At 41.8% G+C, this 20,914-nt stretch overlaps 1 protein-coding gene across 1 annotated transcript in view; it reads left to right on the top strand.

Moving 5' to 3' along the window:
- LOC144597528 (cation channel sperm-associated auxiliary subunit beta-like) overlaps positions 1–20,914 on the top strand; it is a 67,541-nt gene that overhangs the window by 8,255 nt on the left and 38,372 nt on the right. The window contains exons 4-11 of the mRNA XM_078407008.1: positions 909–975; positions 1,469–1,591; positions 3,091–3,128; positions 4,621–4,776; positions 6,704–6,848; positions 8,744–8,895; positions 14,564–14,715; positions 15,080–15,169. Of these exons, the coding sequence (XP_078263134.1) occupies positions 909–975; positions 1,469–1,591; positions 3,091–3,128; positions 4,621–4,776; positions 6,704–6,848; positions 8,744–8,895; positions 14,564–14,715; positions 15,080–15,169 (923 nt within the window). The remainder of the gene's footprint in view (positions 1–908; positions 976–1,468; positions 1,592–3,090; positions 3,129–4,620; positions 4,777–6,703; positions 6,849–8,743; positions 8,896–14,563; positions 14,716–15,079; positions 15,170–20,914) is intronic.

The following is a 20,914-nucleotide window of genomic DNA, read 5'->3' as shown; positions in this document are numbered from 1 at the left end:
TATCCTACTCCTCTAAATGGACCCCTGGTCAACTTGTCCCTTACTCCGCAATTCCCTGGTCAACTCATCCCTTATCCATTACTAGCTACATCTTCCCATCTCCACCTCTTTCTGTTTTCCGCAGAGACCATTCCCTCTGCAACTCCCTGGTCAACTCAACCCTTCCCACCCAAACCACCCCCTCCCCAGGTACTTTCCACTGCAACCTCAGGAGATGCAACACCTGCCCCTATACCTCCCCCCTCGACTCCGTCTAAGAACCCCAACAGTCTTTTCAGGTGAGGCAGAGGTTCACTTGCACCTCCTCCAACCTCATCTACTGTATCCGCTGTTCCAGGTGTGGACTCCTGTATATCGGCGAGACCAAGCACAGGCTCGTTGATCATTTCGCTAAACACCTACCTGATCTCCCGGTTGCTCAACACTTCAACTCCCACACTCCATTCCCACACTGACCTTTCTGTCCTGGGTCTCCATTGTCAGAGTGAGCCCCAGCTCAAATTGGAGGAACAAAACCTCATATTTTGCTTGGGTAGCTTGCACCCCAGCGGTATGAACATTGACTTCTCTAATTTCAAGAGTAGCCCTTGCTTTCCCTCTCTCTCCATTCCTTCCCCATCCCAGTTCTCCTACCAGTCTTACTGTCTCCGACTACATTTTATCTCTGTACCACCCACTCCCCTGACCTCAGTCTAAAGAAGGGTCTCGACCTGAAACGTCACCCATTCCTCCTCTCCAGAGATGCTGCATGTCCTGCTGAGTTACTCCAGTATTTGTGTCCACCTTCAATTTAAACCAGCATCTGCAGTTCTTTCCTCCTTCGTGGCGTGATTGTGCAGCTGCGTGATGGAGCTAATTTTGGAGTAAAATTCTTGTATTATAAGTAAAATATCTTTTTTCTTTAACAGGATGAAATATATAGAATATTATTGTGGCATACTGAAGAGTGCTTTGCCCAGAAAATAGATGTGATGGGTAACTTCTGTTTTATGTTCTTAATCGGAAAATTAAGGTTAAACAAACTTTATTTTTTCCGCTTAAAAAAAAGTGGCTTAAAATGTTGTGAAAAATGACGAGCTGTAACTGGCTTGGAAATGGCACAGTTCCTACATGAATACAGAACTCCCGTGTTTAGCAACCTGCTGAGGTTCCTAACCATGAGAAAGGCTGCCTAAATATACAGCGAGATACAGATCAGTTGCAGAAATGGCCTGAGAAACGGCACATGGAGTTTAAGCTGAGCAAGTGTGAGGTGTTGCACTTTGGGAGGTCCATTGTAAAGGGAATATATTCAGGAAAGCCCCTTAACAGCATTGATGTACAGAGGAATCTTGGGACAAAGTCCATAACTCCCTGAAGGTGGAATACAAGTAGATAAACTGGTAAAGAAGTCATATACTTACCTCAGATGTCCCCTTTAAAAGTCCTGTTCTCAGAAAACTATGGCCTTTGCCTTTATATTTACCAGGATTATCTGGCAGTATAGTCAACTGCTTCTTTGAAGCTAAGGGCAATCACTCTCTTTTGAACTCAAATATCCATCTTCGTGTCCATACTTGCTACATAGTTGTGATGGCATCTGGAACTGCTGGTAAAACTTAGACTAGGCATGAATGAGTAGGTTATTGACAGTATGGGCTGTGTGGCAGCATTTTTTACATAGCTTCTATCCTTTGCTGATGATTGAGACTTGACTGAATGGCAAACGGAACTGAAGACACTAGTTTACGAAAAAAGACACAATGTGGGACTCAGTGGGTCAGGCAGCCTCTCTGGAGAACATAGATAGATGACTTTTCAATATAGGTCTGAAGAAAGCTCCTGGCCTGAAATGTCACCTATCCATGATCTCCAGAGATGCTGCCTGACCCGCTGAGTTACTCCAGCACTTTGTGTCTTTGAATGGACTGTGATTAGTTTACACACATGACATTTATATAACGACATACAAAATGATCCTGCAAATGCTTGGTGTAGAGGCCAGGAGAGATCTCGATGCAAAAAGGTTAACATTAGTGATGAAGATAGACACAAAAAGCTGGAGTAACTCAGCAGGACAGGCAGCATCTCTGGAGAGAAGGAATGGGTCTGAAGAAAGGTCTCGATCCGAAAAGTCACCCATTCCTTCTATCCAGAGATGCTGCCTGTCCCGCTGAGTTACTCCGGCTTTTTGTGTCCATCTTCAGTTTAAACCAGTTCCTTCTTAAACATTGGTGGTGACTTTGAAATCCACTTGAAAACACAGAAAATATATTACTTCTTAATCCAATATACATTTGCTCGCGGGTTGCAGTTGTCTGCTTCATCTGAAATGACATCTTGAGCCTCTTGCGACATGGATTTTCCTGGTATATCAAAGAAACGACAACTCTGGCACTCTGGTATAAAACTCTGGTTTTATAGACAGTGGCTCCTGCAAGGTGCAAATCCCAACAGATCTTCATCTTGCTAATTTAATCACTGCTGGCCATCCTTAGGCAGTCATCTCTCAGGTTGTTGCCTCTTTGCAGCCAAGCGTCAGTCAGGAGAAGGCTTCTGTAGGTGATGTTGCTAGACACCTTGATCTACCTGAAGTCCAATCTAAGGCAGCTGAAGCAACACCAAACCTGACATGATGGGGCAATTCTTCAATTAGTAAGAGTTGTACTCAAGATTGCATAAGTAAATTCTGAACAGAAGTTCGATGAAGAAATGTTCCAATTCGCTGGTAAGAAAACAGTTATAAGTGCTAGTTGTTTATGGAACTCTTCACTTGAACCTACCTCTCTTCATTCAGTTGTCTTTATGTAGGTGGTTTCACTGAAGAGTTTCAGGAAGCTGCAGTGACATTGATCCGAAGTTGAACTGGTTAATTGGGTTTGTTTGGAAAAAGCCAATATCGCCGATGCCACTACCCACCCTACTCATCTGCCACTCTTCCAGCTCCCTGAAAGAACTTGTGTCCTTGAAAACCAGTCAATGTTGGAACTCACTGCTTGAGCCAGTTTCCTGACACAAGGTCCATGTCAATGGTGTCAAGATCCAGTCCAATGTATTTTTGCTTTTCTTTCCCTTTTGTTTTTAAATGTTTTTATTTGTTTCTTTTTGTAGAATATTTGAGTATTACAGCGGATGTACCTCATGGTAATGTAAGTGGAATTCCTTCTTGTTTAAATTACACCACTAGTTTTTCAAGTTTGTGATGGAATCATTTGGAACCACCGTTTTTAATGGAAACGATGGGTGTGCACCTGTTGGGTGAAAATCTCTGCTGCGGGTGGTCCTGCGGGCGCGGCAACCCCCGTTGGGTGGAAACCTCTTGCGCGGGCCCAGCAACCCTACTGAACTGTGGTCCCGTTGCCGGGCAGGGTGTGTCCCCTGGGGCCATGGACGGGCGAGGAGGGACAGGAAAAAGGCACTGACCTCGGCCCCGTTTCTGTTGCGGGCCTCCTATGCAACCCTCTCCTAGGCAACCCTCCTGCAACTGACGATACTGCGGGCCCAGCAACCCGTGGACCCGTTGCCGGGCGGGGAGTGACCCCCGGGGCCGTGGGTGGGCGAGTGAGGACAGGGAAAAGCCACTGACCTCAGCCCCGTTTCTCCTGCAGACCTCTCCTGTGGGCCGAGCGTGGACCCGAAGCCTCTCCTGCGATGGCAGTGAGCAGTGGCTTGGCTGCGATCGGCAGTGAGCGGCGGGGAGTGGCGGCAATGGCCATCTTTTTGGACCCTCTGCCGTCGCCGTTGCCACCGTGCTGCACCACAGGAGGAAGGTCAGGCGCAGGGCCTGCCTGGACGGGCGCCAGTCCTCCCGCTGGTCCTCCCGGGGGGGGAGGGGGAACACATTTATTAAAGTTTGTTAGATAAATTGTTTTTAAAAAGTAACAAAAGTAGATTTATTCAGACTGTGGTGGATGGTGAGAAGGGTGAGCCTAAAATTGTCGCGCTATCGTGTACCGTTTTTTTCTGGATGAAAACCGCCAAAGAAACAACTACGGGACAAACATATGGCACAAACAAACAGGGGAACAAATAGACAGGAAGTGGGGAACAAACAAGATGAGAGTTTTAGTAATATATAAATTCTAAAGAAATGAATGAGAGCATGTTTTAAATCTTTGAGAGATAGGTAGTGATGAGGTCGAATGAATAGATTAAAATTCATAGAGAAGCAGAAAAATTCAAATGAGGACGGAGAATCTACATCTGTTCTTTTTATCTTTTTCAGATCAAATCTTGTCGTTTTAGTCTGACTCCTTTCAAAACATGGAATTTGTGCTTCCCTCCCCAAAGCCCTATTGCAGGAATTGTTGCTACTGCATGGGACAATCAGCAAAACACAATTATTACTTTGTCATTTCAGGTATTGACTGCCAATGATTGTAGCCTCATCGCTATAGCATTGTTTGAAACACAATTCTGAGTACCTATGTAGACAGGTGGATTACAATATATTTGCAGTTTTTTGATATTCATTTACCGAACACTGGAACTTACTTCTTTGACCCTATATAAATCTATGCTCTGATTGTTCATCTCAATAAAATTCAAAGTGAAAGTTAGTTCAAAGTAAAAGTTGGTATTAATGAAATGCACATTTTTTAATGATCTTAAACAAAATAATTGTTTTCTTCTTCTTCCCAGATTAAAGTTGCAATTACTGTGTGGAAATGTGATAAAGACTTTAATATTATTGGAATGAAAGCATTTCAGCAATTTTATTTCCCAGATCTAGAGTTTTTTCCAACTGGATTGTTTGTGTACCCAACCATGTATTATCTGTATGCGTACGGATCACAGGTGAAGTGCATATATATTTTATTGCTGTCTGGGGTTGTGAATATTGTTTGCATTTATAGTTTACATTAGGTATTTTATTGTATGAACTAATGTATTTCTGCCGAAAAGCTTTTGACTTCGTAGTTCACGGAAGCAGAGAGAAGGGAGATTTCTGGATCGTACTCTTGAAAATGCTCACTTTAAAGCAATTCCGGAAATTTCAGGACACAGTGTAGATTATCATTTGCAAAGGCAGTTAAAAAGTTAGGACGTACTGGGGAAGGACGTAATGAGTTACCAAAAGCATCTAGCAGAAAAAAAAGGCCTAGACAAGTAGAAGATGGATAATAAATCATAAGAGGGTAACGGAATGCAGGTCGTCGATTTTCCAGCGCTAATTTTCCTGGTGTAGACATAACGAAGCACCATTTGCAAATCTCTATTTATGAATATGTAGTAGTGAGAATTGATGCCAGGATAACATAATTACAGAATAAGCCACATTGTTTCAATATTGACTCCAATGAGCACCATTTCCCTGCAGGTCTCAACTAATCCCATTTCCACAATCACTTATACACGGGTTGCTTAAAAATTTTAAAAATGGGAATAGAATTATTGGGATAGTTTACACAATAACATGCAGGTGTGGTGGAGCTTCAAGCAACTGCTTCTCTCCCAATAGTTATCTGAGTATTTGCCAAATATCTTGATTAAATTAAGCCGTACATAACCTTGTGATGAATGTTTAGCGATGACAATGAACAATTAATTTAATGATTTGTGTAATTGTATTCTGTATAAAATTATGTGTTACAGTAATTACATATTTGGTTATTCTCCGTAATAAATCAAAAATAATAGACACTTTATCTGAGAAATGCTTCTTAACCTATATTGATCCTTGTCATTAAGCTACATTTGACAAATATCTGAGCAGACACCTGAAGCACCTCTGTCTTCATCACTCGTCCTTTCCTACCCAAACCACCCCATCCCCGGGCACTTTCCCCTGCAACCGCAGGCGATGCAACACCTGTCCATTTACCTCCCCCCTCAACTCCATCCAAGGACCCAAACAGTCTTTCCAGGTGAGACAGAGGTTTACCTGCACCTCCTCCAACCTCATCTATTGTATCAGCTGCTCTAGATGTCAACTTCTTTACATCGGCGAAACCAAACGCAGGCTCGGCGATCGTTTCGCTCAACACCTTAGCTCAGTTTCGCTCAACACCTTCGCCTTAACCAACCTGATCTCCCGGTGGCTGAGCACTTCAACTCCCCCTCCCACTCCCAGTCTGACCTTTCTGTCATGGGCCTCCTCTAGTGCCATAGTGAGGCCCACCGGAAATTGGAGGAACAGCACCTCATATTTCGCTTGGGCAGCTTGCAGCCCAGCGGTATGAACATTGACTTCTCCAACTTTAGATAGTTCCTCTGTCCCTCTCTTCCCCTCCCCCTTCCCAGATCTCCCTCTATCTTCCTGTCTCCACCTATATCCTTCCTTTGTCCCGCCCCCCTGACATCAGTCTGAAGAAGGGTCTCGACCCGAAACATCACCCATTCCTTCTCTCCTGAGATGCTGCCTGACCTGCTGAGTTACTCCAGCATTTTGTGAAATAAATTCCGTTGATCAGGAAATACATCGTTCACACATGACTCTTCTTTACATAAATGGAATGGAAATCTCCTGTTTCTGCAGATAGAAAGGACCTAAATATATATCATTTCAATTAGTTCGTTTATAGGATTAAAGATTCATAATTGACACTAAACTGGCAATATTGATGAAAATAACATTTAATAATGCCAACCATAGTGAACTTACTTCAAGATAAGTCATTGGTTTTGAATTCACTTACTGAACTTTTTGAACTCAGTAATGATGCTTTGTCGAAATGCAGTATTATGCTGCAAATTATGTAATCCAACAATCTCTCTTTTTCAGGTTTGGTATTCTATGGATGGCGGTAATTCATTTAATTTGTTAATCAAATTGAAAGTTGGTCATGTAATCAAGGCCTTTGCTTGTCCTCGTTTTAATGCTGTGATCTTCATAACTAACAACAACATTATCTATTATACCAGGCCAGGTAAATTTGGATTTGGATTTTTATGTTAACTACTTATAAAACACGCACAATATGAGAAATATTTCTCTTTACTGTTTTTAAGGAATATATATTCTCAGCAGTGTAGAGGAATATGGGGTATTAGTATAGTGATCAAGTTACGACAGAAACTGAGAATTCTGTACCATTTTTCCAGAGTCATGAATTTTTAATCCCACCATGGCAAGTGGTTTAAACAAAATCCAAGTAATTAAATAGGTCTGGAATTGACAATAAATGGTGGTTTTGTTAATGGTAACATGAATCTACTGGATTGTTGAAAAACTAATTTGTTTCATCAGCTCCTTCATAGAAAGAAATTTGTTATACCTTATAAGGTCATAAAGTGATACGAGTAGAATTAGGCCATTCGGCCCATCAAGTCTACTCCAACATTCAATCATGGCTGGTCTATCTCTCCCTCCTAACCCTATTCTCCTGCCTTCTCCCCATAACCCCTGACACGTGCTAATCAAGAATCTATCTATCTCTGCCTTAAAAATATCCACTGACTTGGCCTCCACAGCCTTCTGTGCCAAAGAATGCCACAGATTTACCACCTTCTGACTAAAGAAATTTCTCCTCCTTCCTAAAAGAACGTCCTTTAATTCTGAGGTTATGACCTCTAGTCCTAGACTCCCCCACTAGTGGAATCTGGCCTAAATGTGACTTCCTATCTATCAAAATAGTTAATTCTTAATATTCTCCTCAGTTAAAAAGCAATTCAGAACAAACAATAAATGTCAGCATTGCCAGCAACAGCTTACTAGCAGCAAAAGTGCAAAGCTTTGCAAAAAACTGTGGATGTAGCTCAGTCCATCACCCGACCCGGCTCCCATCATTGACACCATCTACACTTCACACTACCTTGAGAGGGCACCCAACAGTCAAGAAGTTTTTTCACCCTAATCATCAGGCAGAAGATACAAAAGCTTGAAAGCACATTCCACAGACTCAGGAACAGCTTATCCCCTGTGTTATCAGACTTCTGAACAATTCCCCCATAAGTTAGGATGTGATCCCCAATCTCCCAACCTACCTCATTGCGGATATTGGACTTTTTTTCTGTAACTGTAATGCTACATTGCTGGAAATGATTCTATACTATTCTACACTGGTATGTTTCTCTTTGTTTGTGTTTGGTTGGATTGTAAGCAAAGGAATCTTAAGAAACCTGTAGTTAAAACAGCGTGGGAAGTCTATGATGGGATGGAAGATCAATCAAGTCAGTCGTGTATATACAAGGTTTTACCACTTTTTAAAACATTGTGTTTGCATTCTCTGGCTGATTCTGGAGAGTAGCACAATGTCAATAACCAGCAGCATATGGCAAGAACCTGTGATCCTCTGCATTCCTTTAATTTTGAATAGAAAGATGTGGACCAACATTGGCGATGTAACAATAGTCTTCAAGAAAATTCTTGGCCTACAGTAATGAAATTCTTTAGTTGGAGAAATGTAAATATTTTGAAAATTTACTGTTGTTTCATTGCATTACAAAAGTTATTGGTATATTAGGTTTGCTGGCAGTATTGTATAAATATTGTTAATTGCTTCCAATCTGAGGATCAGAATAGTTTATGTTCTCTGGCATTCAATTGAAGCTTGATAGTGGGGGTCTTTCAGATGTTTTGTAATGATCTTGTTAATTTGGATGATCAAAATTTGTGGGATGTGGAGAAACAACTGTTAACTTTCATAGTATGGGAATGCGAAAAATCAGACAAATGACACTTTCATAATATCAAGATGCTAGCATATTCTAAAGGGTATCAACCTACGTGATGTTCTGGCTCAAGGTCTTTTGCTGGCACCACAAGAGTTACCTCTCACCCAGTTGAGACATTATTCTGATATATTTCTGTTTTGTACCTAAGGTATGGCCAGATATGCTTTATTTGACAATTGGGAAAAAGAGAAGTTGGCTTTCTCCTGTGATCATTATGGGGCTTTAATGAAGATATCCGTTGATATAAGTGGCGTAACTGGCTTGAAGGTGCAATTTATTGACCACCAATCATTAATAGCAGTAAGTTTTCAGTTCTGAGTTTTTTTACATTGGATAAGATAGAAGATTTGATTAAAATATTTTCAGTTTTAATTTATTTTATTTTAAATGATTGGTGTTTTGCTTCCTTAAAATGGGAAAGTTTATCAACATTTACACAGAGAATGGTGGGTGCCTGGAATGTGCTCCTTGGGGTGATGGTGCAGGTAAAAAAGATAATGGCATTTTAGATAGGCACTCAGATACAGACAGTAGACAATAGGTGCAGGAGTAGGCCATTCGGCCCTTCGAGCCAGCACCGCCATTCAATGTGATCATGGCTGATCATTCTCAATCAGTATCCCGTTCCTGCTTTCTCCCCATACCCCCTGACTCCGCTATCCTTAAGAGCTCTATCTAGCTCTCTCGAATGTATTCAGAGAATTGGCCTCCACTGCCCTCTGAGGCAGAGAATTCCACAGATTCACAACTCTCTGACTAAAAAAGTTTTTCCTTATCTCTGTTCTAAATGGCCTACCCCTTATTCTTAAACTGTGGCCCCTGGTTCTGGACTTCCCCCAACATTGGGAACATGTTTCCTGCCTCTAACATGTCCAACCCCTTAATAATCTTATACGTTTCGATAAGATCCCCTCTCATCCTTCTAAATTCCAGTGTATACAAACCTAGTCGCTCCAGTCTTTCAACATATGACAGTCCCGCCATTCCGGGAATTAACCTAGTAAACCTACGCTGCACGCCCTCAGAAGGGTCTCGACCCGAAACGTCACCCATTCCTTCTCTCCCGAGATGCTGCCTGACCTGCTGAGTTACTCCAGCATTTTGTGAATAACTCAATAGCAAGAATATCCTTCCTCAAATTTGGAGACCAAAACTGCACACAGTACTCCAGGTGCGGTCTCACTAGGGCCCTGTACAACTGCAGAAGGATCTCTTTGCTCCTTCTGCAGGAAATGGGGGGATATGGATCATCTGCAGACAGAGGAGATTCGTTTAACTTGGCACTATGTTCGTTACAGACATTGTGAGCTGAAGGGCCTGTTCTTTTGCTGCATTGTTCTTTGTTCCATTTGAGAGTTGATAATAAACTGTATGCTGGAGCTACAAAGAGAGAAAATGCTGGATATACTCAGAAATGTTGGCCGACCTGTTGAGTATTTCCACCATTTTCTATTTTTCTATTAAAATGTTTGCATCTGCAGCTTTCCTATTTTCATTATTCTATATAATGACGTTGGTAGTGTGGGTTTTTAGCAGCTGAATGTCTAACACTAGTATCACATAGTGGTCCACTTTTAATTACAGAAAAAAATTAGGAACAGCTGCACTCAAATAATAATAACATTCAGACGTTCTGTAAATCAATTTTGTAGCAGCACCACAGGCACATCGGCTCAGACAAACACACAAAACAAATTATACATTAATTATACCTAAACTACAAACACAATTTCTAAAAGAAAAAAGACTGCAAAAAAAAGATATTAATGCAAAACACAATAGCCTATACCCCTTCAAATTATTCCTGTTGTTATATCTGTGCCTCTGGCAGCTTGTTCCCTATACACACCACCCTCTTTGTGGAGAAAGTTGCCCTCCCAGGTCCCTTTAAAATCGTTCCTCTCTCACCTTAAACCCATACCATCTAGTCATTTCTCTCTATTAGGTTACTCTTCGGCCTCCTATGCTCTTGGCAAAAACGATCCAGCCTGTCCAGCTCTCCTTATAAGTTAAACCTTCAAGAACCAATAAGACATATAGAAAGGGTTGTTAAACTGGTTAGCTTAGTGTAGTTTCATTTCACTTATTATTGTCACGTGTACTGAGGTACAGTGAAAAGCTTTTTTGTTGTGTGCTATGCAATCAGCAAAAATACTATACATGATTTCAATTAAGCCGTCCACAGTGTACAGATACAGGATAAAGGGAATAACGTTTAGTGCAAGATAAGTCCGATTAAACATAGTTTGAAGGTTTCTAATGAGGAAGATGGAACGTCAGGTCTGCTTTCTCGTTGGTGATAGGATGGATCAAATGTCTGTTAACAGCTGGGAAGAAACTGTCACTGAATCTGGAGGTTTGTGTTTTCTAACTTCTGTACCTCCTGCCTGATGGGAGGAGTTGGGTTGAGACTGATCCTTGATTATGCTGCTGGCCTTGCTGAGGCAGCGTGAAGTGTAGATGGATTCAATGGAAAGGAGGTTGGTTTGTGGTTGGTTTCTGTCATTTCTTGCTGTCTTGGAATTAGCTACTCCCAAACCATGCTGAGACATCTGGACAAAATGTTTTCCACTGCACATCTGTAGAGGTTGATGAGGGTTGTTGGAGACATGCCAAACTTCCTAAGTCTTCTAAGCAAGTACAGGTGTTAGTGTGCTTTCTTGGCCATTGCTTCGATATGGCTGGTCCAGGACAAATTACTGGTGATATTTCTTCCTAAGAACTTGAAACTTTCAACCATCTCTACCTTGGCACCGTCAATGTATAACAGGGTATGTGTTTCACATTGCTTCTTGAAGTCAATCTCTGCTGCTGGACTTGCCGGTTGCCAACCACTTTAACTCTTCCTCCGAGTAGGACCTAACGGGTCCTTTTCAGAATGGCAGGCAGTGAGTGACTAATGGTGTGCCGCAAGGATCAGTGCTGGGACCCCAGTTATTTGCAATATATATTAACGATTTAGTCAAAGGGATGAAATGTAACATCTCCAAGTTTGTGGATGACACAAAGCTGGGTGGCAGTGTGAGCTGTGAGGCGGATGCTATGTGGCTGCAGGGTGAGTAGGCAGATGCATTGGCAAATGCAGTATAATGTGGATAAATGTAAGGTTATCCACTTTGGTGGCAAGAACAAGAAGGCAGATTATTATCTGGATAGTGTCAGATTAGGAAAATGGGAGTTGCAATGAGACCTGGGTGTCCTTGTACATCAGCCACTGAAAGTAAGCATGCAGGTACAGCAGGCAGTGAAGAAACCAAATGGCATGTTGGCCATAGGGAGAGGATTTTAGTATAGGAGCAAGGAGGTCATACTGCAGTTGTACAAGGCTCTGGTGAGACTACACCTGGAGTATTGTGTGCAGTTTTGGTCTCCTAATTTGAGGAAAGACATTCTTGCTATTGAGGTAGTGCAGCGTAGGTTAACCAGGTTAATTCCCGGGATGGCGGGACTGACATATGGTGAAAGAATGGATTGACTGGGCTTGTATTCACTGGAATTTAGAAGGACGAGAGGGAATTTTATAGAAACATAGTCTAGATGCAGGAAAAATGTACCCAACGTTGGGGTAGTCCAGAACCAGGGGTCACAGTTTAAGGGCTGGGCTATTTAGGACTGAGATGAGGAAAACCTTTTCACCCAGAGAGTTGTGAATTTATGGAATTCTCTGCCACAGAAAGCAGTGGAGGCCAATTCACTGAATGTATTCAAGAGAGAGTTAGATTTAGCTCTTAGGGCTAACGGAATCAAAGGATATGGTGAAAAAGCAGGAACGGGGTGCTGATTCTGAATGATCAGCCATGATCATATTGAATGGCGGTGCTGGCTCGAAGGGCTGAATGGCCTGCTCCTGCACCTACTTTCTAGGTTTCTATGTTTTTAAGTCCCATAAGGAGGCAATTGCTGTCCTGGGCCTCCACCATTGCCAGAGTGACGCCACACGCAAACTGAGGAACACCTCCTCATATTCTACTTGGGAGCTTACAACCTGACGGTAAATTGAATTCACTAATTTTAGGTGACATATCTACAAACGCAAGCCCTCCCCCCCACCCCCCATTTTTCCCTCCTCTCTTTCCTGTGACCCACCTGGATCGGCATCCATTTCTCCTTTACCCCTTCTCCTTATCCCATTCCATGTATATTCCTTCTTCTCAACTTCACCTTTCATGCCTCTTCTATCCTCATCTCATTATTTCAACCATCTGCCAATTAATAACACCCCCTCTCAACTCTATCCATTTATCTCTTGCCAGACGTTGTACACCCCCATCTCTATTCCAACTTTTTCACCCAGTATTACAATCACTCTGAAGAATGGTCCTTAATAAAAACATCGCCTATCCAGATTATCCAGAGATGCTGACCCGTTGAGTTATTCCAGCACTCATTGTCTTTTTTTGTAAACCAGCATCTGCAGTTCCTTCTATCTCCATTTTACTAAGTCCATGAAAGTCCTTTTTTTGCACCCTTTCCAGTTTAATGACAGTCTTCCTAGAGTAAGGTGACCAGAAGTCTACAAAGTACTCCAAATGTAGCCTGACTAACACATACCCTGACCGATGAAAGCAATTGTACAAACATCACCATCTCCACCCTGTTCACTTGTTTCAACACCTTCATGGAACTATGTATCACCACTTCTCTAACTTCAAGTAGCTCTTGCTTTCCCTCTCTCTCCATCCCCTCCCCCTTCCCAGTTCTCCAACCAGTCTTACTGTCTCCGACTACATTTTATCTCTGTTTGCTTTGTTACCTTCTCCCAACTAACAATGATCTATTCTACATTTCCCTTGATCTCTATTCCCGTTTTCACACCTCATACTTCTTTATCTATACACTTCCTTATCTATGCACTGCCCACTCCCCTGACATCAATATGAAGATCTCGACCCGAAACGTCACCCATTCCTTCTCTCCAGAGACGCTGCCTGTCCTGCTAAGTTACTCCAGCATTTTGTGTCTATCTTCAATTTAAACGAGCATCTGCAGTTCCTTCCTACACATAAGTATCAACTTTGCTAGGTTTCTCCGCTATACAAAACTCGGCTAGGCCTTTTGATTTACTGTGTGGGTCCTGCCCGAGTAAACCTCACATTTATCTGGATTAAACTCCATCTGCCATTTTTCATTCTGTTGACCCTGATGATCAGGAACCAGTTGTAATTGCAGATAATTTTTTTTACTTTCCTCTATACCATCAATGTTAGTGTCTTTTGCATACTAACTAGCCATCTCTCCTACATTCTAATCCAAATCATTAATTTAAATAACAAACAACAGTGGAGCTGGAACCAATCTATGTGAATCAATTTCAAACTGAGTTGGAGTCACATACGATAGATGTGGCAGGATTTGCTGCTGCAAGATAAACCGGGTAGGATAAGTGTCAATACCGCATTATTTCCAGATGAGCTCAATGCCTTTTATGCACGCTTTGAAAGGGAAAACAATGGCACATCTACATGAGCCTCCACAGCCACTGATGACCCTGCAATCTGTCTGAGGCCTTCGTCAGAGCATCCCTCAAGAGGGTCAGGCCCTGGTAAGTGGCACTCGCCCAATTAAGCAACTTGGTCAGCGTGGACAAGATGGGCGCAGGGCTTGTTTCTGTGCTGAATGGCTCTATGACTCCATGGACAATGAATAAGTTGCGCATCAATGGGTTCTTTTTATATTAAATATTTTAATTAATTAATTGTTTGCCAACAGTGAAAGTGTATATTTGTTTCAGTGGCTTCCAAAATAATAGGTTATTTATTTGAATAGAAATCAAAACTTGGAAACACACAACAGGTGATGCACCATCTGTGGAAGAAGAGACATTAGAGTTAACATTTCAGGTTGAAGACAAAGGGTCTTTCTGTTGATGCTGTCTCATCTGTGAAGTGTTTCCATCATTTCAGATTTTTATTTCAGACTTATAACCTCTGCAGTTTTTGATGTTCGTTTACTTTATTTTATTTTATAGGCTGATGATGCAGGATTTTTAAGACCGCTTGCACTGCAGTATCTTACCAGTGTAAAGGTAATAGTTTTTGAACATGCTTCCTGGATCGAAGATCCACAAGGTGTCCAACCCATGTTTTCTCCTACCCATGTTGGAAAATTGTTAAAACTAAGGTAAAAAGTCAACATAAACTAGACAATAACATGCATAAATATTTTCTGTTGACATTTTAGACACGTTTGCTACCATAGGTATTGATTAGTCAAACGGGTACTTAATCTCTTGTTATTTTTTAATTGCAAAACCTGCATCACAATTTCATTTGGGATTCATATCCAGGAACATGGTTTACACTATTACAACTACCTGTCCCTGTTTCGGTCAAATTTCTGAAATTAGACTTTAACTCACTACACACACCATGTAAAAACACAAAATGCTGATAACACTCAACCTGCCAGACAGCCTCTGTTGCTACTCATTTCGCTGTCACATATGTCAAAATGGTATCATTGACACCGGACTATTTGTTCACAGATTTGCGCAAGCTTTTTATGACCATTTGGGCTTCCTGTTTGTGGTTGTCTGGATGTACAGGCACTCCAATTCACGTAATAGGCAACTTACGTAAACTCGCACTTAAGTAATTCTTTATGCCCACTGACGCTCACATGGTCGCTGCACCAGAGCTCCCTCGTGGTCCTCTTGTCAAAGCACCAGGTCCCCGGGTCGAATGGTAATTTATACATGTGCAATAGCACTTCTGTTCCGACTTACACACACAAAGGTCCATGGGTCGTAACCCTTATGTTAGTCGGGGAGCATCTGCAATGGCAGCATGTCAGGATATCCGCTAAAACATTTTGTTTCAAGTTGCAATAATCCCTGAAGTAATTAATTGCATAAGCCACACAGCCTGGCATCACAATGGCTAATTGTGAGCAAACATGGTCAATGATCTGGGTAATGCTTTCCAGGAATGTACTTATAAAACCAGGTGATCTTCAAAATGATGGATTGGGCCTTTTCTCAATCTGCATATCTTTTTTCAGTGAAAGGGACTATGTGTGAAACACATATTTTATATAGTTTTAGTCCATGTTCACTGCAACAAACCATAATCAGGTGATCCACACCAGGGATAACTGCATTTCAATTCATAATGAACAAGGTGAGAGTCCCTATTGAGCTTTGCACTTTCTGTATGCTAGCCACTGCTTTTTACTCCAGTTCCAAGGCTGATCTTTTTGCATAACCTGTAGTATAGGTTAAAGGAGATGGCAAGTATAGCATTGAAGAAATCCTAGGAAAGAGTGGAGTTCTGTATCATTAAATATTACCTCTCAATTTATGCCGTAACTGCCATCTCCTATATCGGCCTCAGCCCATTCTTACCAACTTAAATAAATGATCTTCTGTGAAGCATATTCACTTTGCTTTGAGTGAATATAAAATGATGATGTGTCCTCCTCATTGGTACATGATCAACCTCCTGAAATATTAATTCCCTCTATCATCTAAGCATCATGACTGCAGTGTACCTTCCTACAGAATTTGCAGCAGCTACTCATCTGGGCTCGTCACACAGCTATCAACAAAAAGAATAAAGACAGGCAGATACATGGAATATCCACCCACCCCCACCACATCACCCCCCCTCCCCACCCCTCCCCCAAGCCACCATGGCAACATTCTTGGAAATATAATCCTACTTTACTGACGTGGATTAACTATGTGGAACACATATTGGAGGAATCTCCTTTAATCTTTGCCTCTCTCACATTGGAGCTATGACCTATAGTTTTTGATAGTCCATCCTCGCAAAAAAGGTTTTGACGATCTACCTTATCTATGCCTCTCATCATTTTTATACTTCTGTCAGTTCTCCCCCTCAACCTCCAGCACTCCAGAGAATTGCACATTGAAAATGCACTACGATGCTAGTTATTGCATTTGACTGGCTACATGGCAAATGGCACGCATTTTTCAGAGCATTCTGTGGTCATTTGCTGTCCACTTTCAGTAAAGCACCTTGAAACTGTTACTTGATCCCAACATACATAACAACAATACTGGCTTAATCGCAAATTCTGTTTTGCACTCAGCGAACCGCCTGAAGAGCCTTAATATGGTGGAGCAGAGCACTTTCTATATCAAAAGAGTTTGTCCACACAGCCACAATATTGGACTTATGGACTTTTATTTTACAACTATTAAACAAGAACGGGATGATCCAATTTTTAGATCAATGTTATTTGCCAGAAATACAGAAATATTTTCTCAAATTAAAACATTTACTAACTTGATTTTCGAGTTTTTGGAGGAGGTGACTAAGATACTTGATAAGATGTTAGATGTTGGCGACATGGATTTCAGTAAAAGTCTAGACTGAGGTGGACTGTAAACTAAACTAAAGCTAAACATTAGGAGCAATTTACAATGTAAGGGGGAAATAAACAATTAATGGCAAGACTCTTAACAGCTTTGACTTATATACGAAGTCATAATGCAGCTTTACAGAACTTTGGTTAGGCCCACATTTGGACTAGTGCATGCTGTTCTGGTTGCCCCAATACAAGAAGAATGAAGAGGCTTTGAAAAGGGCCACGTGAAGGTTTACCAGAATGATTCCTGGATTAGGTGGCATTAGCTAAAAGGAGGTTGGACACAATCCTGTAACTTGGATTAATTTCTCTGGAATGCCAGAGGTTGAGGGGATGCCTTATAGAAGTATATAAAATTATAAGAGGCATAAATACGGTAAACAGTCAGAACTTTTTGATGGAAATATAAAATACTAGATGGCATGCTTTATGATTGAAAGGGGCAAAGTTCAAGGGAAACTAGACTGAGGTGGACCCGTTGGGTCCAAATCTCTCCTGAGGGCCTCTCCTGGGGCAACACTCCTCCAACTGACGATCCTGGGAGCCCAGCAACCCTCTCCAACTGACGAAACCCCCACTCAACACCCCATCCCCCCTCAACATCAATGGGCCCCAGCTGCGCAGGCTTGGACCAGTTTGTTCTGCGCACGTAAGTAAGTACTTTAAATTGAACTCTCCCCACTCGGGCGACACGAAAGTATTAGATAAACGGGTCCCAACTGCGAAGGCGCAAAGCCGTTGGCGACACGTAAGTATTAGATGAACAGGACCCAACTGCACATCCCTCATTGGCCATCACTCGAGCGGGTCCCATTGTGACGTCACACGCTGAACATGGCAAGCAATCGGTTTAATAAGGTAATTTTTAAACTTTAAACTCTCTCTAACTTTAAAAATATAAGACCAATTTGAATTAAATTGGGATGAAAGTGTCCCCAGGACAATGGCGAGTAAGGTGGTCACGCTATTGTCACGCTATCGTGCGTGTGTGAAAACCACACACACACCATCGGAAAAACAAAGCGCACAAAAAATGCACGCAAAACGGGACAAACACAATGGGACAAACAAGATGAGAGTTTTGGGTGGATGGATGGATGGACGGATGGATGGATGGATGGATGGATGGTTTTTCTTTACAGAGGGTGGTGAGTCCCTGGAATGCACTGCCTAGTGGTGGTGGAAGCAAAGATGATAGTGGCATTTAAGAGACTCATGGACAGGCACATGGACATGCAGGGATTGGAGGGATGGGGATTATGTGTAGACAGGTGAGTTCAACTTGACATCATGTTCAGCAAAGGCAATTTGAGCTGAAGGGACTGTTCCTGTGCTGTACCAGTTCTATGTTCTATAATCACTTGCCAATCCTCACCACGATATAGATGATGTTCAAACAAAGAATTATCAAACTGCAGTATTTACGAGTAATAAACAAAATAATTAACATGGTGCACCTTTGTGATTTTAGTCTAGGGGGCAGCGTTGAAATAACACATGTTTATGAACATAGTGGTGTTGAACACTTCTTGGCTGCTGTTGTTGGAAAGATTATGGTTCCATATCATGCAGAACCTTTTCACAGAAGGGTTTTAACGAACAAGTTGCTTGTTGTCAAAAGAGGGGGTCTATACCACCTTGAACTGTTGGATGCTGGTAAGGGACTAATAGCGAAAACTATTCAATTGAATTTCACTTTGAATTTGCACTGTATCTAAACTAAAAAAAAAAGAAATATATCAGACACCTTGAAAGGTTTTCACCATTGTTATATGACAGTGTTCAAAAGTTGGTCTCTTCTTGAAGTTTCCCAGATGTATAGCTGAGAAACCTTGATGCTGAAACTGCCTGATTCAGGTTATTAACTCCATTCATTTCAATGGAGTAGAACAGATATGAGTGAGATTGTGAAATTGTGACGCATTGGTGATCATTTTCCAATGTTCTATAGATTCAGGATCAGTTCCTGTGGATTGGAGGGCAGCTAATGTCCCACTTTTTAAGAAAGGAGGGAGAGAGAAAACGGGAAATTATAGACCAGTTAGTCTTACATCAGTGGTGGGGAAGATGCTGGAGTCAATTATAAAAGACGAAATTGCGGAGCATTTGGATAGTAGTAACAGGAACATTCCGAGTCAGCATGGATTTACGAAGGGGAAATCATGCTTGACTAGTCTTCTGGAATTCTTTGAGGATGTAACTAGGAAAATTGACAGGGGAGAGCCGGTGGATGTGGTGTACCTTGACTTTCAGAAAGCCTTCTACAAGGTTCCACATAGGAGATTAGTGGGCAAAATTAGAGCACATGGTATTGGACGTAGGGTACTGACATGGATAGAAAATTGGTTGACAGACAGAAAGCAAAGAGTGGGGATAAATGGGTCCCTTTCAGAATGGCAGGCAGTAACTAGTGGGGTACCGCAAGGCTCGGTGCTGGGACCGCAGCTATTTACAATATACATTAGTGACTTGGATGAAGGGATTAAAAGTACCATTAGCAAATTTGCAGATGATACAAAACTGGATGGTAGTGTGAACTGTGAGGAAGATGCAGGGTGACTTGGACAGGTTGTGTGAGTGGGTGGATGCATGGCAGATGCAGTTTAACGTGGATATGTGTGAGGTTATCCACTTTGGTGGTAAGAATAGGAAGGCAGAGTATTATCTGAATGGTGTCAAGTTGGGAAAAGGGGACGTACAACGAGATCTGGGTGTCCTAGTGCATCAGTCACTGAAAGGAAGCATGCAGGTACAGCAGGCAGTGAAGAAAGCCAATGGAATGTTGGCCTTCGTAACAAGGGGAGTTGAGTATAGGAGCAAAGAGGTCCTTCTGCAGTTGTACAGGGCCCTAGTGAGACCGCACCTGGAGTATTGTGTGCAGTTTAGGTCTCCAAATTTGAGGAAGGATATTCTTGCTATTGAGGGCATGCAGCATAGGTTTACTAGGTAAATTCCCGGAAAAGCGGGACTGTCATATGTTGAAAGACTGGAGCGACTAGGCTTGTATACACTGGAATTTAGAAGGATGAGAGGGGATCTTATCGAAACGTATAAGATTATTAAGGGGTTGGACACGTTAGAGGCAGGAAACATGTTCCCAAATGTTGGGGGAGTCCAGAACAAGGGGCCACAGTTTAAGAATAAGGGGTAGGCTATTTAGAACTGAGATGAGGAAAAACTTTTTCAGTCAGAGAGTTGTGAATCTGTGAAATTCTCTGCCTCAGAAGGCAGTGGAGGCCAATTCTCTGAATGCATTCAAGAGAGAGCTAGATAGAGCTCTTAAGGATAGCGGAGTCAGGGGGTATGGGGAGAAGGCAGGAACGGGGTACTGATTGAGAATGATCAGCCATGATCACATTGAATGGCGGTGCTGGTTCGAAGGGCCGAATGGCCTCCTCCTGCACCTATTGTCTATTGAGATGGTTTATTTCAGATATTTTACATTTTTAAATTATTGAATAATTTAAATTAATTTAATTGTTAATTATTGGAATTGAATTACCAGTTTGTTTGTTTTTATTTTCATTATTATTCTTCAATTATTGTTAAACTCTAAATCTTATAGTAGTAGCGTTAAATTGTAATAGCTTTTAAAGTATTCAATGTTTGTGGATATCAGAGAATTATTATTTTGAGAATTTTGATAGACAATAAATTTGGGGGCATGGGGTGATGTGGCTGAGCTACATGCCAAAACATTTCTGGAGGTAGTCTTGCCTTCTGAGACAAAAGAACTTGCACTATACCGAGGGTTTCAGCAATTAGGAGCCATATTGGTGAATCAAGTGTCTTCTGTAGATGTGAGCAATTAAAGGAACAGTCATAGGAAGGGTAGTAGTGAGTCTGAGTTACTCACCCTTTACTGGATAGAACTAAATCATTCCACAGGCTGGTATGGCCCACGAGGCATAGATTGTTTTAATGCTAATGAACACAAAGTGCTGGAGTAACTCAGCAGGTCAGGGAGCACCTGTGGAGAACATGGATA

This window comes from Rhinoraja longicauda, chromosome 10, assembly GCF_053455715.1.
Source record: "Rhinoraja longicauda isolate Sanriku21f chromosome 10, sRhiLon1.1, whole genome shotgun sequence".
NCBI classification, from domain to species: domain Eukaryota; kingdom Metazoa; phylum Chordata; class Chondrichthyes; order Rajiformes; family Arhynchobatidae; genus Rhinoraja; species Rhinoraja longicauda.
The sequence above is the reverse complement of the archived record's forward strand: the minus strand, read 5'-3'. Positions and strand labels throughout refer to the sequence as shown.